The 26,021-nt window shown below is 39.9% G+C and overlaps 1 protein-coding gene and 1 long non-coding RNA gene across 3 annotated transcripts in view; both read left to right on the top strand.

Moving 5' to 3' along the window:
- The window catches only part of LOC146670856 (vesicle-fusing ATPase), a 98,125-nt gene that overhangs the window by 46,411 nt on the left and 25,693 nt on the right, over positions 1–26,021 (top strand). For both annotated transcript variants that reach the window (XM_085402972.1, XM_085402971.1), the window contains exons 2-6: positions 3,595–3,680; positions 8,291–8,390; positions 8,478–8,517; positions 9,513–9,679; positions 9,785–9,895. In XM_085402972.1, the coding sequence (XP_085259098.1) occupies positions 3,595–3,680; positions 8,291–8,390; positions 8,478–8,517; positions 9,513–9,679; positions 9,785–9,895 (504 nt within the window). The remainder of the gene's footprint in view (positions 1–3,594; positions 3,681–8,290; positions 8,391–8,477; positions 8,518–9,512; positions 9,680–9,784; positions 9,896–26,021) is intronic.
- On the top strand, positions 18,119–19,511 carry LOC146670857 (uncharacterized). The gene is made up of 2 exons (XR_014911378.1): positions 18,119–18,266; positions 18,936–19,511. It is a non-coding gene; the product is annotated as an uncharacterized LOC146670857 (long non-coding RNA).

Here is a 26,021-nt window from a genome sequence, read left to right as displayed (position 1 = left end):
TACTCACAGACAGCTAAAGACAGCTATAGGCACTGTGGCACTGAAAGTAATGTAACAAATTACTTACTTACTTTACTCATTACTTGAAAAAAGTAATTGGATTACAGTAAAGTGTTATTTGTAACGCGTTACTGCCCATATCTGCCTGTAACCAGAGGACACTATTTATGCTCCTATGACAGTAAATTATTAATTCAACTTTTCCCTTTTTAGGAAAATGCTGTTAACCAATCATTCGACTGAAATCGTGGCCAGAGTTTAAGATGTTTGGCAGTACAGTGTACCCGTGTGCATAAATGTGATTTCTTTGCCAGTGAAAGACTTTGAAATTTTGAAATGCTAATATTGCTTATGTTCTTTGTGCCACTTGATTATATCACTTCTTACATTAAAGGAAAAGGGGGAATAATACAATAAAATGCTCTGTCTTAAACCAGCTCACATCACGCTCTGTGTTTCATTCCTCTCCACTGGGTCCCTGCAGCTGCTCACATTACGTTGCTAGCAGCATAGCACCCACCCACCTGAATTTTCTTTTTCAGATTTGTCAGCCTCCTTGTTAACTGCAGTTGGCAAAAAGCAACCAAAATTGATCTAAGCGCCAAGACGTGATGGATGACAAAGGTGTCTCCTTAAATCTTCTGCAGCTTAAAATGTACCAGGTACCCATTGCTGTCCACAAAATATGGCTCCCATAGACATCTGAACATAAGACCTCACCACTGAAACTGGGATATTTGCTTCAAAGGACCAAGTTTCCTCAGCATACGTCACAAACTTCTAAGAATGAAGAGCTTCAGTAAAAACAAAAAGCATGTGTTCACAGTGAGCGCAGATCTGTAGCCTGTGCTCCCGCCGAGGGATTCACATAGCAGAAAAGTAGGGCTGGGTATCGTCACTGACTTCTAGAATCGATTCGATTCACAAGGTCCTGAATCGATTCAATTCAATTTGATTCAATTCGATTTGAATCTGGGAAATTTTGCCTCAGACAGTCAGAAATATTATAATTCAGATCAGTACATTTACATATTTTTGTATCTATAATAAGGAAGCTGACACTTTCCAGACTTTATCAAAGGTGTGAGCATCACAGCAGATGCTTTTGTTTCAAAGTAGCTGAAGATAAAACACAGAAAAACATGAAGGTGATTTTCCTGTTCTGGGATTTTATAAAAAATATTCTGCAGTAGATCAAAAACAAAAGAAAACCATTAATCAACATATGAACATCACCTCTGAAGTTACAGCAGTTTTATTACAGACACAGCGTTTTGCATTTTGTATAATTATAAAAAGTTTAAATTTGTTCAGAAGGGCGTAAACACAAAGCGCGGACCCGCCGAAACGTCAGAATCAGCGAGCTGTCGGCTTTCAGCCCCGACCGTGTCCGTGCCGTCGGGTGAGAAAGGCGACATCTCACTGATTCTGATCCATCGGCGGGTCCGCGCTTTGTGTTTACGTCTTTGTGCAGAAGCCGTGCTCCTGCTTTCATTTACTGTTTTAAATGTTTGGTGGTTGTCAAAATTTTGTGACGTTTCACCTGAGATTCTGGAATTTTGGGCAAAATACATTTATATATAAAAAAATCGATTCAGGATTTAATGAAACGATATCACGTTATCCAAGCCAGAATCGATTTTAATCGATGAATCGATTATTAAAACCCACCCCTACAGAAAAGCAAAACTCATTTATCACTCTCCGTCGTCACTTAATGCAGTAACCATGGCTACCACTTCATGTGGTCATGCTGCAGCAACGTGCAATGGAATTTCTCTATCTGCCTACTTTTGTTCAGTGTGGCAGACGTGGTTGTTCTGCAAAGGATTTCAATTTGTGTTCAAATGAGAGTGTGTCAGTGTGTTCGCTGCTGTGTCAGTGGAAAAGTGGATGAACTGAAAGAAGGGATTCATACTCAGAAAATTCCTCTCTTGAGTTGGAAGGTTGGTTGAGATTTGACATGGACTGAATGTAAAGCAGCAGGACACCCTTAGACGATGATGAGACTGGCTGTCATGAATATTGTGAAGAAAAATGAGACAAAAAGAAAAGCGTGTGCTCATTTGTTGGTTGCAAATCAAAATTTCTCATTCTTCCACGTCCTGAAGGTGTTCTACAGAATATTGGGATTTCATAACTGTAGAGGCTCGAATTCACTGTTTGAGTGAGAACTAGTTTGAGATGATTGGAGCTTTGTGGGAAGGTGTGTTGTCCAGCTGGAAGCATCCATCAGAAAATGGGTATACTGAAGTCAGAAAGAAATTGACATGGTCAGCAACAACACTCAGGTAAGCTGTGACATTTAAATGATGTCTGTGGTGAAATGTGAGAAGTCAGATGCATTGCAACTTAAGACAACACCAGCTATCTCTTCCTACGAAGATGGTCATTTGTTGAGGTGAATGCTCATGTATCTGTAGCTCTCCATTAATGCTACGTCTTCTCCCAGAATGGAAATGTGTTCACTTTGTCCTAAAAGTTATCACCATTTCCTTTGTCTCTGCCACATTTTGGAGGAGGTACCACCCCACTGCACAGTGTGGTCCAACAGTTCCCTATACTCTGTCTCCTCCTCACTCCCGTCAGCCAAGAAGATGAAAATGAAGCTGCAGTTCACACAGGCTCACAACTGGACAATAGAAAATGATCTGATGAGTCTCGATTTCTGCTGTTATGTTCAGATGGGGAATTCAGAAACATGTAAACATGTGAATACAAGGATCCATCCATCCTGGTTTGCACCAACAGTTCAGGCTGTAATGATGTGGGGGCTTTGGGCCCCTTAGGACCAAATAAGCATCAGTTAAACACTACAGTCCACCCGAGTATTGTTGCTGACCACGTCCACCAATTTATGAAAAGAGTGGACCCATCGTCTTCCAGCAGGATAATGTCCCACGTCAAAAAGCTCAAATCATCTGAGAATGTTGCACCGAAATCTCTGAGGGATGTTTGAATTTGTGCCATGAAGAATTAAGGTGATTCTGAAGGCAAAGGGGGTGTCCGACCTGGTATTAGCACGGTGTCTCAGCAGCTGGATAGTGTAGTGGTAAGACTACACACCTTTTGGAGTGGTAATCGCATGTTCAATTCCCACCTGGTATCCAGTAAGGGTCCTGGCTAGATCCCCCATGCTAAAAAAACCAAGCCCTGGAATGGCGCAGCTAGGTCTTCATCTTGGACACAAGCATTTCACTACATGTTGTACTCTGTATGATTGTGTACGTGACAAATAAAGTTTGTTTGTGTATCTAATAGTGGGTATCTCAGGTTGGACCACCTTGTTTCTAACAGGTGGAATGCATCTACTTGAGCTATCATGTCAGTAATGTTACAACTGAATAGAAAAATATCACGGCAGTGTCCTATATTTCAAAAATTCAGTTTATAATACATTGTGTTTATTTTTCCTCCTTACATGACATTTCACAGGCTCAGTGCCCGCTAGGAGGAAATTCTTATAACAATCCCAAGTTAAAAGAATATAAAAAAGTGTACTGGAATAAAATGTGTGTGGTCATTCCCAGTATCTCTCAAACAATTATGGTTCTTTGCATCTCTGTCCTTCCTCTGCTATCTTTCTCTCTGCAGACCATGCAAGCGGCACGATGCCCGACAGACGAGCTGTCGCTGACTAACTGTGCCGTGGTGAGTGAGAAGGATCTGCAGTCAGGACAGTGAGTACTTCCTATTACCTAATCACCGTCGCATTTATCAATCTGAGCACACACCCGGGCATCTCTCCAATCAGTTTTCCAAATACCCACCTGACCGCCCACTTTATCACCCATTATTCATCCTGGAGACGACAGTCGGTGATCTGATGGAGTGACTTGCAGCGGATGATTATCATTTCACTTTATTATGGAACAATGATAAGTAAAGCTGCAGGAATCTGATGAAAATCTGCACTCAGGTCAAACTGAAGATTCTGTTGTCTGCCATGGGGCAAGAGGTGGGTCACATCCTGTACAGGTCTTCACTTTGGGGCTATCCTGGAGCTTCTGAGGTTATCATAGGTGTGGATTCCAACCCTGTGATGACTCAGAACTCAGAAGGTTAAAATCTACACATCTAATACACGGTTCATTGTGTTGCTTTTAAAAAGGGTAACATCTGATGTGATCCGCAGTCCATCCATCCATCCATTCGCTTCCCCCTATCCTTTTTCAGGGTCGCTGGGGGCCGGAGCCTATCCCAGTTGTCTTAGGGCGAGAGGCAGGCTACACCCTGGACAGGTCGCCAGTCTGTCGCAGGGCTTCATAAGTAAAACAATGAAGAATCTGTAGTACATGAAAGACTCTTCCCATTTGTTGGTTGTGTGTGGTGAACCAATAAGGCTGCTCTATCAAGAGATACCTAAAAGTGTGAGAACATGGAAGGTAAAGGCCAGGGCGCTGGAGCTGGTGATGCTCCTTGATTTATGGTCCAAGTTCTTCTCTGTCAATGACTGTTGACCACATAATGAAACTAGGGGAGGTTTTCTTTGTATTTTGGGGTCTGTAATTATTGCCAGTGAAATCCACAACAGTGGGAATGTCGAGTGTCAAACACAGCAGATACAGCTGCGTTGTTTCGTGCGTAATTTTGTCTCTTATTGTCACACTCACCTCAGTCTTGTTGGGTCAAGTCAAGTCAAGTCAAGTTTATTTATAGAGCACATTTAAAAACAACCAAGGCTGACCAAAGTGCTGTACAGTAAATACAGATAAAAATACAATAGAACACAATTTCGTAATAACACCTCGCTGATAAAAATAAAGTAAAAATATGGCATTGAGGCATTCTTCACAGTCCTCCTTATATTCATTTTTTGTGTGTGTTTGCATCATTTTGCACTTCTTGATAAGCATTTCAACCCTTCGCCTGTCATGTGATTCTTGCTGCATTTGGCATTTTAAAGTGAGAGACAGCAGATCAGTTCAGCAGAAGCAATAAATTTAAAAAAAGAAAATTAAAGAAAAAAAAATCACAAACCACATACAGATAAGCTAGATACCAGTGAATCATACTATGCTTTTTGACATATATAGTGGGATGCAAAAGTTTGGGCAGCCTTGTTCATAGTCATTATTTTCCTGTATAAATCGTTGGTTGTTACAATAAAATGTCAGTTAAATATGGTACATGGCCTGTATTTATATAGCGCTTTACATATCCAGTCGTCCACCCATTTACACACACTGGTGATGGCAAGCTACATTGTAGCCACAGCCACCCTGGGGCGCACTGACAGAGGCGAGGCTGCCCTCTGACCACCACCAGTAGGCAACGGGTGAAGAGTCTTGCCAAAGGACACAACGACCGAGACTGTCCAAGCCGGGACTCGAACCGGCAACCTCCCGATTACAAGGCGAACTGCCAACTCTTGAGCCAGGATCGCCCTAATATAAAATATATGATATAGGAGACACACACAGTGATATTTAAGAAGTGAAATGAAGTTTATTGGATTTACAGAAAGTGTGCAATAATTGTTTAAACAAAATCGGGCAGGTGCATAAATTTGGGCACCACATAAAAAGAAATGAAATCAATATTTAGTAGATCCGCCTTTTGCAGAAATTCCAGCCTCTAAACGCTTCCTGTAGGTTCCAATGAGAGTCTGGATTGTGGTTGAAGGTATTTTGGACCTTTCCTCTTTACAAAACATCTCTAGTTCATTCAGGTTTGATGGCTTATGAGCATGGACAGCTCTCTTTAACTCACACAACAGATGTTCAATAATATTCAGGTCTGGGCTGAGATGGCCGTTCCAGAACGTTGTACTTGTTCCTCTGCATGAATGCCTTAGTGGATTTTCAGCAGTGTTTCAGGTCATTGTCTTGTTGAAAGATCCAGCCCCGGCGCAGCTTCAGCTCTGTCACTGATTCCTGGACATTGGTCTCCAGAATCTGCTGATACTGAGTGGAATCCATGTGTCCCTCAACTTTGACAAGATTCCCAGTCCCTGCACTGGCCACGCAGCCCCACAGCATGATGGAACCAGCACCATATTTTACTGTAGGTAGCAGGTGTTTTTCTTTTTCCTCCATGCATAACACCCCTTGTTATGCCCAAATAACTTTTCATTTCATCAGCCCACAGCACCTTATTCCAGAATGAAGCTGGTTTGTCCAAATGTGCTTTAGCAAACCTCAAGCAGCCCTGTTTGTGCTGTGGGCAGAGAAAAGGCTTCCTCTGCATCACTCTCACGTACAGCATCTCCTTGTGTAAAGTGCGCCGAATGGTTGAACGATGCACAGCGACTCCATCTGCTGCAAGATGATGTTGTAGGTCTTTGGTGCTGGTCTGTGGGTTGATTCTGACTGTTCTCACCGTCGCTTCTGTCTATCCGAGATTTTTCTTGGTCTGCCACTTCCAGCCTTAACTTGAACTGAGCCTGTGGTCTCCCATTTTCCTCAATATGTTCCTAACTGTGGAAACAGACGGCTTTCTATATCCTTCCCCTAAACCATGATGGTGAATAATCTTTGTCTTCAGGTCATTTGAGAGTTGTTTTGAGACCCCCATGTTGCTACTCTTCAGAGAAAATTAAAAGAGGGAAACTTACAACTGACTCTGTTCACCTGTATATGTAGGTCAGGGGTCACTGTGTCATGGATCGCTGTGTGGCAGGAGGAGGACCCAAATTGCAAAACTCACAGACTCGGGGATGAACTCAAAAATCACAGCTTTAATGCTGGAGAGGCAGAACGTAGGAAATACAAAACTAAACTGGGAAACTAAATACAAAGCTCGCTGAGGAACACACACGGCCATGAGGGAGAACGCGACACAGAACTGAGGGAGACGCAGACATAAATACACAGAGGGTTAACGAGGGAAGTTGGAGCACACGGGGAACACAGGTGACACTGATAGTCATAACAAGACACGGCAGGAGTGAACGCAACACTGACGGGAAACGGGCAAAGTAAAACAGGAAGTACAGAGGTTCAGACAGGAGGAGAGAGAGCGCGGGGAAAACACAGACATAACAGGCTGGGGAAAACAGAATAAAACACAAGGAGAGACAAGGGCTCACAGATACACAGGGGCACACAGGAGGTAACCAAATAAGGAACATTTTAACTAAATAATCCTAGGAACCAAGGCATAACTAGGGAATAAAATACAAAACACACAAAAACTGAGAATACTGGGCCCACATGGCCCAGGACCATGACACACTGAGGTTACCAAGCCAATTTGAGTTCCAATAATCAGTCCTAAAGGGTTTGGAATCAATAAAATGACAACAGTGCCCAAATTTATGCAGCTGCCTGATTTTGTTTAAACAATTATTGCACACTTTCTGTAAATCCAATGAACTTCATTTCACTTCTCAAATATCACTGTGTGTGTCTCCTATATGATATATTTAACTGACATTTTTTATTGTAACAACCAACGATTTATACAGGAAAATAATGACTATTAACAAGGTTGCCCAAACTTTTGCATCCCACTGTACAATAATTGCATATTTCAGCATCTGCAACCTTTATTTATTTACAATGCACAAGAGAAAAGCGCTTGGCTGGTTTAGACTGAGAGGGCAGATTGCTCTTAGTGATAGACGGAGTAAAGGGATGCAATGTGTCAGCCAATAGTCATCGTAATAGAGGCTTGCTTGTATAAGTGAGCACCAAGGGCACAGGAGAGGGTTGACTGAAGGTGAACAGGCTGAGGTTTGAAGGAATGCGGTGGAGAGTGGGCAGACAGGTATGATCCAAAGGATTCCAAGGTAAGTAGATATCCTGCAGTGCCTCAGTTTTTCCAGAGGGCAGGTGAAGAAAGAATTCACTTGAAGGTGAGAAGTCCAAGAACCATTAAGAAGATCAACTGGGAATAAAAAGGATTAAGTCACACTGAGGTTGGCCAAGTTATCCCTGTAATGGAGACAATGATCTTGTAGAGAACTGCTGCCACAGCCACTACTTAAATATCCGGTAGGGATAAAGGAGAATGACAAACAGGAGTGCGGGAGCAAGCACTGGAAATACAGCTCTGCCCACAGTTCTACCTGCTGCAAGAGAAAGAGAAGCTCCAACCAGCCCACAGTCCTAACAGCACCGTTTAATGTCTGACTGTTAACAAGTTCATGTGAGGTGGCAGAGCTGGGATCCTCCAGGCTTGGAGGCCATGGGCTCCATTCTTTTGCTATCTCAGAGTTGCTATCTCAAAAAATCTAAATAACCTTAAAGACACCTTCAGCTTCAACTTGAGCAATAACTATAAACTATAGCTATAACTATAAACATGTAATGTAAGATAAAAATTGTAATCCAATCTCTCTCCACAGACATGTGAGTGTGAAGACCACACCCAACCACAAGTTTGTGTTTACAGTCAAGACTCACCACACTGTGGCTGCAGGAAGCATCGCCTTCAGCCTGCCACAGGTACACACATGCAAAAACTCACAGACTTGTTAAGTACGTGTTAGCCACATGCTCAGGCTTTTCTTCTTGGTTTTTTCTCTCCTGTAGAGGAAATGGGCTGGTCTCTCCATAGGTCAGGAGGTGGAAGGTATGAAATGCGCTTCTCTGATTGCGGATTTTGATGTTTAAGAATACCAACTCAAAACCTCTGTAGTTACTGTTTTCAAGCTTTCAGCTGCTGCATATAGATGCACTCGTAAATTAAGACAGTTTACTTTCTGTGATAAATACTGACTTTTCAAGACAGCGAGTCATTAATGTAAAACTCCATTTTATTCAAATATAATATGTTAGGCACGAAGATTACATATTGCATTTTCAAATGAACTACGTTGGTTTTGCAGACTTTTCTCGGGTAATGTAAGTAATCTCAGGCACACAATAAAGTGCAGGACAGGGTGGTGTCTGCACTGCAGTTCCTTAAGATGTATTTTATGCTGAAATTAGAAGCATGTGATGTTAAACGTCCTTTTTTTAAAAGCTCCTTGAGCTCCCAGAGCTAATAATGTTAGCTTAATAGCAGTTGTCCTATTAGATTGTTACAGATATTCTTGCATTTATTATTATTATTATGTAGTTCTAGAAATCACTGAGGCAGTTATATAGTAGCATTGGCCTGTTAGCTTGTTAAAGATAAACAGTTAAGAACTGTGACACGTGTTGAAAAAATAAATGAAAAACTTTCATTAACTTCTTGTGCTTTTTTCCCATATTTGAGAAGTATAAGACGAATACATTTTTAAATCTTTGCTTTAATTTCTTGTGCAGGCCACTTGGGCTTTAATGCCTAAGCATGTAGCTTAATTGCTACAGTTAAAATTGGACAGTTTACCTTTAGGATGGGGCTTTGCAAACTATTAATAATGTCAAATACTGCAAATTGTTCCTATTTAAAAAATCCATTAGAATCTCTTCTGTAATGGTTTATTATTAGTTGTTCATTTATATCCTCATGTGTTACATACATCTACAGCTTTTACTTTTAGATTCATTGTTTTTTAGGGTTTGTTATAAAAATCCAAAGCAGATTTTGACTCATTAACCTAAATATGATAGTAATTGTAGCCTTGTTTGTCCAATCAGTGGCCAACTACAATTTTGACAAGTCCAAGCAGTGCATTGGCGCCATGACAATCGAAATCGACTTCCTGCAGAAGAAGAGTACTGACTCCTCTCCCTACGACTCAGACAAGATGGCCGCCGAGTTCATCCAGCAGTTCAACAACCAGGCCTTCTCTGTCACCCAGCAGGTTTTTAGTTCCATGCCTCAAAGTGTCAGACTCACACACACATCGATATTCAGAGGCATAACATTTGACTTTTGATGTACCATCATCTGCTTTCCTGTCTTTCAGCTAGTGTTTAGTTTCTGTGACAAGCTGTTTGGCTTGGTGGTAAAGGATATTGAGGCCATGGATGCCAGCATCCTCAAAGGAGAACCAGCGTCTGGAAAGAAACCGCAAAAGGTACTGAGTCACAATAACAAGATCAGCCAAATTATCCCAGGGAAAGTAAAGTAAATCAGGGTTTTGATGTAGAGGCTCTGAGTTATACAGCTTGGAAATCGCTCATTGGTAAAAAACAGGAACTGAGCAGTAACAGCCTGGTTGTTACTGGAAGTGCCTGCGGTTAGGGCTCGTTTAGTGGGGACGGGAGTCTGGATGTGAGTCAGTCCTGGCACCTGCGGGACTTTGTTGTTTGTGCTGGACTAACGCATTACGCTTTCATAATTAAACTCCAGGGAGGAAGCTTGAAATTGATTTGCATTTGAGAAATGAAGCCCTACTCATAATATTACCTCCTCCTCTACAAAGGAGGTTATGTTTTTGGAATGATGATTTTTTTTACATACTTTTATCTTAATACAGTGTGCACAAATATAGTTAGACAAATAGAATAGACAAACTGAATTGTGCAGAGACTGAAAGCATGAAGAAGTGCAAAGTTTGTTGTTTTAATCAAAAATCTGTGTTGTTTGCAAATTATGCAAAAAAAATCCCTTTTAACTTTATTTCCAAGAAAGACGGGGGACTTCATCTCGTCAAGCTGTAGTCAAACCCCGCAGTGACAGCGCTGCGAGAATTTATGGATAAGGTGTCTAAATGAATTGTTGAGTTTCCTTTGTAAACACATTAGAGAGAATGTTACACCTCAAAGCTGTATTTCACATATAAAGAGTGATGATTCACTGTGTTCACTGAGGCCATCACAATCTTCCTGGTCTTGCATTACTACTGCAAAACAAGTCAAAGGTTGAATAACTGTCACAAGCTGCCAGGCTTACACCAAAACGTTCTGAAAAAGCTGTTCTAAAAGCTAAGAAGTAACAACTTGAGCTGGAAACTGTAACAGCAGGAGTGGCTATTTAGGGACATAAAGATTTGCATGGTATTCCAAACCCTCCATGAAATGAAAGAGGATCTCACTGAGAGAAAACAAAGCGCTAAACAAAGCTTTAAAATTAAAGTGTTTCTGCAGAACAGCAGTTATTGAATTAAATGTAGTGCATTTAAATTCTTTTACTTTTTTTTCTAGACTTTTTGGTTTGAAAATGTCTTAAACTACAAGTCACATTCACCTGTTCACACTCGTGACACACTGGGGCAATATTGGGTCGACTTTCTTCCCCAACAACACTCTGACCCACTGCACCTACTGCCCCACAGCTGCACCTATTGCCCCAAGATAGCGACTGAAGTATATTGCAAAGCCATACAACTCACCCAGATTCTTCTCAGATTCTTGTGGCGATCACAACTGTGTGTTAGAAAAGTAGAAGATGCTGCAGCTCTGGTGTCATATCCTGTCCTGTTTATAGTGTGCAGACCTTTTCCCTGTAATGTGCACAAGACAGTGTGGATTGAATAAATAGAAAAGCATTAAATCATTTTTAACTGGGCATCTTCCTAAATAAGTAGAGGATGAAGGGGAGGAACTGAAACTTGCACACAACTAACACTGTGTGGTAACAATGATTTCAAGTTAAACACCTTAGAGAGTTAATACCCTACAGCTTATGACAAAATTTGATCCGAAGTGATTGATGGCCCTAATCACGACCTTTTGACCTCCCGCCCCTCCCCCCCGGAAGCGTGTAATGAGCGTGACGAATCGCATCCGGAGAAGGGGGGGTGAACCCCGGAAGCGCGCCATCTGTTGTTGGGGAAAAAAAAGTTTTTAGAGGGAGGGGGGAAACCTCCGGAAGCGCGTCATCTGTTGTTGGGAAAAAAAGTTTTTAGAGGGAGGGGGAAACCTCCGGAAGCGCGTCATCTGTTGTTGGGAAAAAAAGTTTTTAGAGGGAGGGGGAAACCTCCGGAAGCGCGCCATCTGTTGGAGGGGAATAAAAAAGCAGAGAGGTGGAGTCCGTCACAATTTCTAAGGCCCAGACGCAAGATGGATTTCCTTCTGCAGCCCTGCAGCGTTCCTGTGTCCGATGAGATCTGCTCTCCCAAAGAAGAAGGCTTTGAATATGACATATTCAAATACAGCATATTTACTATGGAAGGCCTCGATCCGGACCTTATGACCCTACCGGAAATACTCCGGAAGTGTCTAGTCATTTTCAGACCTGATGCGTCATGTTCCCTAAGCACAGCGGTGATGCAGCAGATGATTCTGTGATGTATAGAGAGACAGAGCGGATGTAATTTTACTTTCTTAAGCTGCACCGGCGTTTGTAATGGAAATAAAGAGTGACTTCCTGTAGAGATTTCAATAGTATTTTATTTTCCTATAATACAGACGCTGTAAAAAAACCTTTAAGATACACCATAGCTTGTGATGAAAAGAAGAACTTTCTATCCGCTTGTAACCTACAGGCTGCCTATGTGTAAAAAACGAATAAATATCCCTTAGTGAATACTACTTTTCCTTTTGAGAGACTGAAAAACAAACCAGCGACAGGCGATCTTGTTTCACTCACACACACACACACACACACACACACACACACACACACACACACACACACACACACACCGCGGGCCAAGGAGGAGTTTTTTTTTCTTCAATACTTTAACAATAAGTTTTCTCAATAGATAGAAAATGATGACGCTGAGGAGTCAACATCCGATATTATCATTGCTTGTAACCCGGTAAATAATTTCGTACATCTCCCCATAAAACAAGTCTTAGCGGGGAAAAAAGCTCATATTCGAATAAGTTTATTAAAGCACCCCCCTCTGTGGGAAAGAGTCAACCATGAGGCGAGTTTTGCCAACAGCAATTGTCCATTTGGTAAAACAAATATCCGTCTCAAAGTCGTATTTTACCGTTGCAGAATGCGGAAAACAGAAGGCACACACACACACACACACACACACACACACACACACACACACACACCCCGCGGGGCAAGGAGGAGTTTTTTTCTTCAATACTTTAACAATAAGTTTTCTCAATAGATAGAAAATGATGACGCTGAGGAGTCAACATCCGATATTATCGTTGCTTGTAACCCGGTAAATAATTTCGTACATCTCCCCATAAAACAAGTCTTAGTGGAAAAAAGCTCATATTCGAATAAGTTTATTCCCCTCTGTGGGAAAGAGTTTTTTTCTCAGAGTCAACCATGAGGCAAGTTTTGTCAACAGCAAGAACAACTGTTGCCCATAAAGTAAAACAAATATCCGCCTCTAAGTCGTATTTTACCGTTGCAGAATGTGGAAAACAGACAGCCCTCACAGGAGGCACCATAGTTAAAATATTTAAATTTCAACTAAATTTGTAGTAATGATTGGATTTCCTCACTTATCTACACCACACTCCTTGTCCTTGATTTCTTATCGTTTCTTATCGTTCCTCTGTCCCTTAATAGAAACCACATATATAGAAACTATCCTCCCTTTCAGTTGTCTTTTGCACTTCCATATCGCAAAGCAGTTACTGTAGGTTATTTTCTGCTTATGCATTAATGTAATTAATTAACTTATTTATCCTTAAGTAAGGTAATGACTTGAGTTCTAATGCTTTTTGTCTCTTGAGTTAGCTGTCAATGTGGGATTTTTTTCCCCTTTTGTTCAGTTAAAGCTGCCTTTCATTCTTCAACACAGCTTAAACTCTAATAGGTAAGCTTTCTTGTAATTTCTTAGTTCTGCAGGCTTCTTGAAAGACATCCGAGACTCTTCTTTGGATGCTGGCTGCCTTTTGTTTTGTTTTCTGTCAAGATGATCCCACACCGCTTCGATTATCTTGAGGTTCGAACCCTGGAGAGATCAATCCATGACTGATGCGTTGTTTCATCCAGGCATACTTTGACTACATTGGCAGTATGTTTGCGATCATTGTCGTACTGAAAAATGAAGTTGCTGCCAATCAGACACTACGTGGTATTACATGGTCGATCAAAATCTGGTGGAACTTTTCTACATTCATAATTTGATTAATTTGGATAAGAGCTCCAACAACACTGGCTGAAATCCAGCCTCAAAGCACGGTAGAGTATCCACGCTATGTTAAAGACGGCTATAGACATTCACTGTTGTATCTCTCTTCGGACCTCTTCCATGCATATTTCAAATTTGGATTCATTACTCCATAAGACATATTACAGCTGATTTCTTTTTCCAGTCAATTTCTTGTGTAATTTGGCACACCTCAGTCTTATTTTTCTCTGTTCTCCTTCCTTAAGAATGGCTTATTAACAGCCACCCTTCCAACTCAGATAACTTTTGATGAGGTTTCATGAAATGTTTACAGCACTTGAGTTACTCGCCACGGCCATCCTAAATGCTAAAAACACTAAACTTTAATTCTAAATTACGTAATTAACGTTAACCAGAAAAAACAAGCCAAAGTCGAAATGTTGCTGAGCTGACCTGTGGTATGCTATGCCTTCTAAAGCACGTATAATGTAAACAGAACTGGTCTTTGCACAGAAGCCTGTGGAGCTTCATAATTAACCTCAGTGTGTGAAGAGGACTCTCCATTTAATAATAGCTGTAATAAAATGTTCTGGCCGACGGTGTTAAACGCTGCACTTGGGTCTAGCAGGGAAGATTTCAACTTTTCAATATGAATGAAGGCTGAAAACTGATTAGATTAATGTCTGATGATCTTTTCCGTGCTTCTTCAAGTTTGTAACACCAAACATATTAAAGGATGATGTAAGGCTCACAGGAAGAGTTTAATTAGACACACATTTACTATTTTCTTTATACTCTTTCTTTCTTGACATGTTTAATATGATTACTATCAGAGGAGAAAATGAACCTTGTGTAGTCTAAAAACTTTTTTATTTAATCAAACTGTAATGTTGTTGAACTCTGACGGACGTGTCTTTTAATCTTGTCAACAAATCCTTAATCATCTAAATCTGCCATTTATCATCTTGTAAAATGTTCCCTCTGCTTCTGTTGCACATCTCCCCCCGACACTCTCTGCTTCACCTGCCCTGTGCAGGTGGTCCAACCCCTGCCTGCCTCCTTAAACTGGGGTGTTTAAATCTCTTTACCTCTGTTGTGAACTTCACACAAAGTTTGTGGTAACAAAATCAAACTGACGAGGATCTCGTTTGAAAAACACACACACTCACGAGACAAAATAAAAACAGACTGCTCAAAGCAAAGGCAGAGCCCTCACAGCTGGTAGTACAAACACAGTGACAACATGCGTATTAGATACCCTCAGTGCCAAAAGCATAAATATGAAAAAATGTGATCACCAAGAATATCCTAAAAATGGCGTTGAGGTGGGTGTTACAGTAAAGAAAACAAAAAGCAGCCAAATTTTCATCGGAAAATGTTGAATTTTAGTAAAAACAATGCTCTGTAGTTTGATACTGTCGTTACAGACAAAGCAGATGTTTAAAGCCTTTGGACGCTCATTTGAAACGCACTCATTCTCCTTATCAGCTGGAAACATTAAAGCCGTAAAATGACTTTTTCAAACGGATAAAAACTATTGAACAGCAGCAATGTTGAGCCTGTTCCAAAATTTGAATGTACATGTGTTGAAGGTGCGGGTCTTGTTGAATTATTAAACATACTTTCTTTAATTTTTCGAGCCACAAAAACAACAACTTTTAATTTTCTTCTGCTTGAGTCTCGGCCTCGGGTAGCTCTACTTATCATTGCTCAATCAGTCGTCTGTTTGTGCTACTTTTTCAAGGAGCAGTGGATTATTGGTAAGGGTGACTTTATGTGTTTAGCTACTTAAGTGGAAGTACTGTGGAAAGTTTTACCTTACATACATAGATCTACCAGTACAGCTTCTGAGGTAACTGTTTACAAAATGTTATAATCTATTCAAAGGTTCTTTGCAATTTTACATTGATAAACATTATCCTTAACACATTTGGCCCACATAAAGTACTATGGCCATCACACTGTCATTTAGAATTGTTTAAATAACTCGTGTCTTAAGTCCTTCCATCAAACAGAAAATTTAAAAAAAAAAAACATGGTTCACTTTTATATCACAAAATGTTAGAAATATAAGCCGTTCATAACAACCTGAAAGGCTGGGAGTTTAAAATGCAAACCGATGGAAGCAGAAGTAGAAGACTATAATGTCTCAGAGCACACGGTGTCTATTAATGTGTAGACATGTATAAATAAGAGCTTAATAAAGATGCTTAATTTCTTAAGAAATAAACAGGTGGAGTGATCTTTATCAAAAGTGGATGTTGCATCTGTGGCTAAACCCCTGTACCCAAAAAAACTTTAAAAATCTACTGTGTGTGAGGCTGTGTAAATAAAGCTTGCCCTTCACACCTGCGTGTAATAAACCATTTGTTGGGGGTTGTGGATTTGACACCTCAGCATTGTGAAAGTGGGGAAACATGTTTCTGGCTGTGCATAAGATTCCTCCTTACAACTTAGAATCTCAGTTCTAAATGAAATTCAGATGTTTTTTTTAAGTATGGCTAATGTATTAATTGACTTCTAAGGCAGGCACACACACACACACACACACACACACACACACACACACACACACACACACACACACAAGAACAACACAGAGAAGAAGAAGAGGGGGTCGTTTTACTACACATCATAAAAACGCAATCATTCATCTTCCAACTGTATCTTTCTGTTCTGGCTTTAGAGTCATAGGTTGTTTACTGAGCCGTACTTTGGGAGTCATACTGTTGTGATACTGAGGAGAAAAGGGTAAGGTTTGATAGACTAAACCCTTACACACATAACTTGAAAAACCTAAAGAGTGTGTGAGACTGCTAGCTGTGTTGTTCAGCATTAAACTCATCTACAAATGTGTTAGTAAAGAGCGACTTGTACTTCTGTCCCATTAAGCAACGGTTTAACAAATTTCACTGCAAACTATAAAAGGAATCTGGATTTATATAGAACATAGTAGTGATGGATTAAGTGCAGGAAACACTAGTATAAGGTGTCTATTGAACAAATCTCCTTCAGCGTTCAAAATGACCAAAGTGAGGCCTACAGGCGTTTCTCTCGGTTGGTTGTGTTCAGGGAAAAAGCAGCTAAATACACTGAGATTGCTCCCCATTGTTAGCGAGTTAACTCTGGATATCTGTAGGTTTTGTCAAACTTGGAGTGAACAAAAGCAGAAAAACAGTAAAAGATGCAGACAGTGAAAGTCTGGTTTATTTCATGAACACAATGAAACATTTTACAGTCCACAGAGCAAAGTAGCATACATGATAAATAGATACACATAACATGAGAAGTAAAACTCGTCGTCTTACCACATGTTATATTCTGTAAACTTAAAATAACCACAGAAATTAGAGTTTAGTGTTTTAAGTCATCTATTAAAAACATGAGTCAACATTACTGAAGTGACGCTTTAACGATGCGTCTTATCACCGTGTTTATGATGATAAAACATGTCCTCTCGTTAGTAGATGTCAGCGCTGTCACTTGTCATGAAAATGTCCAGAGCCAGGGTTCCTCTTTAATCACCATTGATCATTAATAGGGTCACAAAAGATTTGTCACATTATCCCCATAAACAAAATTGCTTTTATAGAAATCATTGTGATACAAATATTTAGATTCTTGATTCACAATGTGCACGAACTCAAAATCTTTAGAGGTTCATATTTATAAAGTATCGCAAATAATACATTTATACCATTGTATGAGCTACACTTCTTGTAAAAAACTGATTGAAAAAAGCTCCTGTCGTGACCTTCCTTCTGTGAGGACACACACACACAGAGAGAGAGAGAGAGGGGGAGATCATTAGGATTGGAGGCGTTTTTGGATTTTCACTTATTGTTGGCTTTACAGTCACATAAAATTCATTCCAATTTTTTTGCCTTTGCTTCAATTAAGGTGTTTCTTTAAATCTACAGCAGCTTCCTTTTCAAAAAGTTTACTGACATAGTAAGGAAGTAGCTAGGGAACTCAGTAAGTATGAGCAACAACAGCTTAGGGACTGTTTCTACAATAAAGAGGAATTCATCATCATCCGCAGTTCATCAAAAAAAAAAAAAAAAAAAAAAAAGCGCCATTAAAAACAATTCAGCAGATCCTCAAAGTATGGATACAATCTGTTTTCAGCTGTAGAGGTACGCTTCACGTACTTATCAACATGCAGTTTAGAGGCTTGCATTAGAGTGCTTTGGTACTTGGGCCTCTTTTATTTAGCACGGTTATACCATTGTGTATTTAGCTATATAAATATGCTCAAGAGTCTATTGTATGTTTGTCATGCAATTAAAAATTCAAAAATATAATTTTTAAATCACTATCCTGAGAGCCTAGCTGCAGCGAGACCTTTCTTTCACACGGATTCCTGGATGTGCGTCGGATCCGACTTTGCTACCCGCACAGAGCGTTTCTGACAGTCGGGCGCTGCTTATACAATAGAGAAAAGCAACAATACACCGTGTTTCTCTGCTCCAAGGTAAGGATGTCTGTTATACCCAGCGCATAAATGTCTCTGTGTTAACGCTGATTATTCAAACCCTGTTGAAAATGTGACATATTTGTTATCCAAAAACATTTCCTCTAAATTTGCAAAGTTACTGATTTAAAAATTATATTTTTGAATTTTTAATTGCATGACAAACATACAATAGACTCTTGAGCATATTTATATAGCTAAATACACAATGGTATAACCGTGCTAAATAAAAGAGGCCCAAGTACCAAAGCACTCTAATGCAAGCCTCTAAACTGCATGTTGATAAGTACGTGAAGCGTACCTCTACAGCTGAAAACAGATTGTATCCATACTTTGAGGATCTGCTGAATTGTTTTTAATGGCGCTTTTTTTTTTTTTTTTTTTTTTTGATGAACTGCGGATGATGATGAATTCCTCTTTATTGTAGAAACAGTCCCTAAGCTGTTGTTGCTCATACTTACTGAGTTCCCTAGCTACTTCCTTACTATGTCAGTAAACTTTTTGAAAAGGAAGCTGCTGTAGATTTAAAGAAACACCTTAATTGAAGCAAAGGCAAAAAAATTGGAATGAATTTTATGTGACTGTAAAGCCGACAATAAGTGAAAATCCAAAAACGCCTCCAATCCTAATGATCTCCCCCTCTCTCTGTGTGTGTGTGTGTCCTCACAGAAGGAAGGTCACGACAGGAGCTTTTTTCAATCAGTTTTTTACAAGAAGTGTAGCTCATACAATGGTATAAATGTATTATTTGCGATACTTTATAAATATGAACCTCTAAAGATTTTGAGTTCGTGCACATTGTGAATCAAGAATCTAAATATTTGTATCACAATGATTTCTATAAAAGCAATTTTGTTTATGGGGATAATGTGACAAATCTTTTGTGACCCTATTAATGATCAATGGTGATTAAAGAGGAACCCTGGCTCTGGACATTTTCATGACAAGTGACAGCGCTGACATCTACTAACGAGAGGACATGTTTTATCATCATAAACACGGTGATAAGACGCATCGTTAAAGCGTCACTTCAGTAATGTTGACTCATGTTTTTAATAATGACTTTAAAACACTAAACTCTAATTTCTGTGGTTATTTTAAGTTTACAGAATATAACATGTGGTAAGACGACGAGTTTTACTTCTCATGTTATGTGTATCTATTTATCATGTATGCTACTTTGCTCTGTGGACTGTAAAATGTTTCATTGTGTTCATGAAATAAACCAGACTTTCACTGTCTGCATCTTTTACTGTTTTTCTGCTTTTGTTCACTCCAAGTTTGACAAACCTACAGATATCCAGAGTTAACTCGCTAACAATGCGGAGCAGTCTCAGTGTATTTAGCTGCTTTTTCCCTGAACACAACCAACCGAGAGAAACGCCTGTAGGCCTCACTTTGGTCATTTTGAACGCTGAAGGAGATTTGTTCAATAGACACCTTATACTAGTGTTTCCTGCACTTAATCCATCACTACTATGTTCTATATAAATCCAGATTCCTTTTATAGTTTGCAGTGAAATTTGTTAAACCGTTGCTTAATGGGACAGAAGTACAAGTCGCTCTTTACTAACACATTTGTAGATGAGTTTAATGCTGAACAACACAGCTAGCAGTCTCACACACTCTTTAGGTTATTCAAGTTTTGTGTGTGTAAGGGTTTAGTCTATCAAACCTTACCCTTTTCTCCTCAGTATCACAACAGTATGACTCCCAAAGTACGGCTCAGTAAACAACCTATGACTCTAAAGCCAGAACAGAAAGATACAGTTGGAAGATGAATGATTGCGTTTTTATGATGTGTAGTAAAACGACCCCCTCTTCTTCTTCTCTGTGTTGTTCTTGTGTGTGTGTGTGTGTGTGTGTGTGTGTGTGTGTGTGTGTGTGTGTGTGTGTGTGTGTGTGTGTGTGTGTGTGTGTGTGCCTGCCTTAGAAGTCAATTAATACATTAGCCATACTTAAAAAAAACATCTGAATTTCATTTAGAACTGAGATTCTAAGTTGTAAGGAGGAATCTTATGCACAGCCAGAAACATGTTTCCCCACTTTCACAATGCTGAGGTGTCAAATCCACAACCCCCAACAAATGGTTTGTTACACGCGGGTGTGAAGGGCAAGCTTTATTTACACAGCCTCACACACAGTAGATTTTTAAAGTTTTTTTGGGTACAGTGGTTTAGCCACAGATGCAACATCCACTTTTGATAAAGATCACTCCACCTGTTTATTTCTTAAGAAATTAAGCATCTTTATTAAGCTCTTATTTATACATGTCTACACATTAATAGACACCGTGTGCTCTGAGACATTATAGTCTTCTACTTCTGCTTCCATCGGTTTGCATTTTAAACTCCCAACCTTTCAGTTTGTTATGAACGGCTTATATTTCTAACATTTTGTGATATAAAAGTGAACCATGTTTTTTTTTTTTTTAAATTTTCTGTTTGATGGAAGGACTTAAGACACGAGTTATTTAAACAATTCTAAATGACAGTGTGATGGCCATGGTACTTTATGCGGGTCAAATGTGTTAAGGATAATGTTTATCAATGTAAAATTGCAAAGAACCTTTGAATAGATTATAACATTTTGTAAACAGTTACCTCAGAAGCTGTACTGGTAGATCTATGTATGTAAGGTAAAACTATCCACAGTACTTCCACTTAAGTAGCTAAACACATAAAGTCACCCTTACCAATAATCCGCTGCTCCTTGAAAAAGTAGCACAAACAGACGACTGACTGAGCAATGATAAGTAGAGCTACCCGAGGCCGAGACTCAAGCAGAAGAAAATTAAAAGTTGTTGTTTTTGTGGCTCGAAAAATTAAAGAAAGTATGTTTAATAATTCAACAAGACCCGCACCTTCAACACATGTACATTCAAATTTTGGAACAGGCTCAACATTGCTGCTGTTCAATAGTTTTTATCCGTTTGAAAAAGTCATTTTACGGCTTTAATGTTTCCAGCTGATAAGGAGAATGAGCGCGTTTTAAATGAGCGTTCAAAGGCTTTAAACATCTGCTTTGTCTGTAACGACAGTATCAAACTACAGAGCATTGTTTTTACTAAAATTCAACATTTTCCGATGAAAATTTGGCTACTTTTTTTTTTTTCTTTACTGTAACACCCACCTCAATGCCATTTTTAGGATATTCTTGGTGATCACATTTTTTCATATTTATGCTTCTGGCACTGAGGGTATCTGATACGCATGTTGTCACTGTGTTTGTACTACCAGCTGTGAGGGCTCTGCCTTTGCTTTGAGCAGTCTGTTTTTATTTTGTCTCGTGAGTGTGTGTGTGTGTGTGTGTGTGTTTTTTTTTTTTTTTTTCAAACGAGATCCTCGTCAGTTTGATTTTGTTACCACAAACTTTGTGTGAAGTTCACAACAGAGGTAAAGAGATTTAAACACCCCAGTTTAAGGAGGCAGGCAGGCAGGGGTTGGACCACCTGCACAGGACAGGTGAAGCAGAGAGTGTCCGGGGAGATGTGCAACAGAAGCAGAGGGAACATTTTACAAGATGATAAATGGCAGATTTAGATGATTAAGGATTTGTTGACAAGATTAAAAGACACGTCCGTCAGAGTTCAACAACATTACAGTTTGATTAAATAAAAAAGTTTTTAGACTACACAAGGTTCATTTTCTCCTCTGATAGTAATCATATTAAACATGTCAAGAAAGAAAGAGTATAAAGAAAAATAGTAAATGTGTGTCTAATTAAACTCTTCCTGTGAGCCTTACATCATCCTTTAATATGTTCGGTGTTACAAACTTGAAGAAGCACAGAAAAGATCATCAGACATTAATCTAATCAGTTTTCAGCCTTCATTCGTATTGAAAAGTTGAAATCTTCCCTGCTAGACCCAAGTGCAGCGTTTAACACCGTCGGCCAGAACATTTTATTACAGCTATTATTAAATGGAGAGTCCTCTTCACACACTGAGGTTAATTATGAAGCTCCACAGGCTTCTGTGCAAAGACCAGTTCTGTTTACATTATACGTGCTTTAGAAGACATAGCATACCACAGGTCAGCTCAGCAACATTTCGACTTTGGCTTGTTTTTTCTGGTTAACGTTAATTACGTAATTTAGAATTAAAGTTTAGTGTTCTTAGCATTTAGGATGGCCGTGGCGAGTAACTCAAGTGCTGTAAACATTTCATGAAACCTCATCAAAAGTTATCTGAGTTGGAAGGGTGGCTGTTAATAAGCCATTCTTAAGGAAGGAGAACAGAGAAAAATAAGACTGAGGTGTGCCAAATTACACAAGAAATTGACTGGAAAAAGAAATCAGCTGTAATATGTCTTATGGAGTAATGAATCCAAATTTGAAATATGCATGGAAGAGGTCCGAAGAGAGATACAACAGTGAATGTCTATAGCCGTCTTTAACATAGCGTGGATACTCTACCGTGCTTTGAGGCTGGATTTCAGCCAGTGTTGTTGGAGCTCTTATCCAAATTAATCAAATTATGAATGTAGAAAAGTTCCACCAGATTTTGATCGACCATGTAATACCACGTAGTGTCTGATTGGCAGCAACTTCATTTTTCAGTACGACAATGATCGCAAACATACTGCCAATGTAGTCAAAGTATGCCTGGATGAAACAACGCATCAGTCATGGATTGATCTCTCCAGGGTTCGAACCTCAAGATAATCGAAGCGGTGTGGGATCATCTTGACAGAAAACAAAACAAAAGGCAGCCAGCATCCAAAGAAGAGTCTCGGATGTCTTTCAAGAAGCCTGCAGAACTAAGAAATTACAAGAAAGCTTACCTATTAGAGTTTAAGCTGTGTTGAAGAATGAAAGGCAGCTTTAACTGAACAAAAGGGGAAAAAAATCCCACATTGACAGCTAACTCAAGAGACAAAAAGCATTAGAACTCAAGTCATTACCTTACTTAAGGATAAATAAGTTAATTAATTACATTAATGCATAAGCAGAAAATAACCTACAGTAACTGCTTTGCGATATGGAAGTGCAAAAGACAACTGAAAGGGAGGATAGTTTCTATATATGTGGTTTCTATTAAGGGACAGAGGAACGATAAGAAACGATAAGAAATCAAGGACAAGGAGTGTGGTGTAGATAAGTGAGGAAATCCAATCATTACTACAAATTTAGTTGAAATTTAAATATTTTAACTATGGTGCCTCCTGTGAGGGCTGTCTGTTTTCCACATTCTGCAACGGTAAAATACGACTTAGAGGCGGATATTTGTTTTACTTTATGGGCAACAGTTGTTCTTGCTGTTGACAAAACTTGCCTCATGGTTGACTCTGAGAAAAAAACTCTTTCCCACAGAGGGGAATAAACTTATTCGAATATGAGCTTTTTTCCACTAAGACTTGTTTTATGGGGAGATGTACGAAATTATTTACCGGGTTACAAGCAACGATAATATCGGATGTTGACTCCTCAGCGTCATCATTTTCTATCTATTGAGAAAACTTATTGTTAAAGTATTGAAGAAAAAAACTCCTCCTTGCCCCGCGGGGTGTGTGTGTGTGTGTGTGTGTGTGTGTGTGTGTGTGTGTGTGTGTGTGCCTTCTGTTTTCCGCATTCTGCAACGGTAAAATACGACTTTGAGACGGATATTTGTTTTACCAAATGGACAATTGCTGTTGGCAAAACTCGCCTCATGGTTGACTCTTTCCCACAGAGGGGGGTGCTTTAATAAACTTATTCGAATATGAGCTTTTTTCCCCGCTAAGACTTGTTTTATGGGGAGATGTACGAAATTATTTACCGGGTTACAAGCAATGATAATATCGGATGTTGACTCCTCAGCGTCATCATTTTCTATCTATTGAGAAAACTTATTGTTAAAGTATTGAAGAAAAAAAAACTCCTCCTTGGCCCGCGGTGGGTGTGTGTGTGTGTGTGTGTGTGTGTGTGTGTGTGTGTGTGTGTGTGTGTGTGTGTGTGTGTGTGTGTGTGTGTGTGTGTGTGTGTGTGTGTGTGAGTGAAACAAGATCGCCTGTCGCTGGTTTCTTTTTCAGTCTCTCAAAAGGAAAAGTAGTATTCACTAAGGGATAGTTATTCGTTTTTTACACATAGGCAGCCTGTAGGTTACAAGCGGATAGAAAGTTCTTCTTTTCATCACAAGCTATGGTGTATCTTAAAGGTTTTTTTTACAGCGTCTGTATTATAGGAAAATAAAATACTATTGAAATCTCTACAGGAAGTCACTCTTTATTTCCATTACAAACGCCGGTGCAGCTTAAGAAAGTAAAATTACATCCGCTCTGTCTCTCTATACATCACAGAATCATCTGCTGCATCACCGCTGTGCTTAGGGAACATGACGCATCAGGTCTGAAAATGACTAGACACTTCCGGAGTATTTCCGGTAGGGTCATAAGGTCCGGATCGAGGCCTTCCATAGTAAATATGCTGTATTTGAATATGTCATATTCAAAGCCTTCTTCTTTGGGAGAGCAGATCTCATCGGACACAGGAACGCTGCGGGGCTGCAGAAGGAAATCCATCTTGTGTCTGTGCCTTAGAAATTGTGACGGACTCCACCTCTCTGCTTTTTTATTCCCCTCCAACAGATGGCGCGCTTCCGGAGGTTTCCCCCTCCCTCTAAAAACTTTTTTTCCCAACAACAGATGACGCGCTTCCGGAGGTTTCCCCCTCCCTCTAAAAACTTTTTTTCCCAACAACAGATGACGCGCTTCCGGAGGTTCCCCCCCCCCTCCCTTCTCAGGGTGCAATTCGACACGGTTAGCAACAGATGGCGCGCTTCCGGGGTTCACCCCCCCTTCTCCGGATGCGATTCGTCACGCGGGGGGTTTCCCACCCCCCTTCTCCGGATGCGATTCGTCACGCTCATTACACGCTTCCGGGGGGGAGGGGCGGGAGGTCAAAAGGTCGTGATTAGGGCCATCAATCACTTCGGATCAAATTTTGTCATAAGCTGTAGGGTATTAACTCTCTCACCTTGCTCAGTAAAAGCAGAACCATTAACCTTTCAGTACCTAAAGAGACGATAATAAAGAAGAACAAGTATCTGGACTTTAATGGGGATGCCAGACCTGTTGAAAGATCTCCAGCCATACAATGTTATACTAAAACAAACCTGTTTCAATTTAAATTCAATTTAAGAGACAAAACTCTCGCCAGGAGAGTTCACTTTTGATGTGAGCTCCATTTATTATTCATTGTCATCCACATTAAAGCTAATCCCACAAAAACTAACTTGAATGAGGCTTGGATGGGACACAAAGATCCTTGAAGAGTTAAGCAATTAATAAACTCAAACCTGTGATTATTCCCAAATTGGAACTTACAGCTGCCATAGTAGCTCTGCTCATAGACCAGGTGACTGAGGAGGAAAGTGAGCTTCCACTGTTGTTATTTGGAAATGCAAAAAAAAGGAAAAAAATGAGACATGGTCATTCCCGACCTTTGTCACCAACAGGGTTTTTGTAATGGGATCTTTTTTGATGTCATAAGACTCTGAGTGAATATACATGACGTTTATATTCAATCCAGTTTTATTTATATATTACCAAATCATAACAGCTGTTATGTCAAGGTGGGTTTTTTACCACAAGGTAAAGACCCTACAGTAATACAGAAGCAACCCTAACAATCAGACGACCCCCTTTGAGCAAGCACTTGGTTAAAGTGGAAAGGAAAAACTCGATTTTAACTGGAAGAAACCTTCAGCAGAACCAGGGTCAAAGAGCAGCAGCCATCTGTCATGACTGGTTGGGAATAAAGGGAGGGAGGCAAAGT

The sequence above is a fragment of the Rhamphochromis longiceps genome, linkage group LG4 (genome assembly GCF_057381845.1).
Source record: "Rhamphochromis longiceps isolate RC_006_pf linkage group LG4, R_longiceps_female_GT1.1, whole genome shotgun sequence".
Classification (NCBI taxonomy): domain Eukaryota; kingdom Metazoa; phylum Chordata; class Actinopteri; order Cichliformes; family Cichlidae; genus Rhamphochromis; species Rhamphochromis longiceps.
This window is presented reverse-complemented; position numbering and strand designations above follow the sequence as displayed.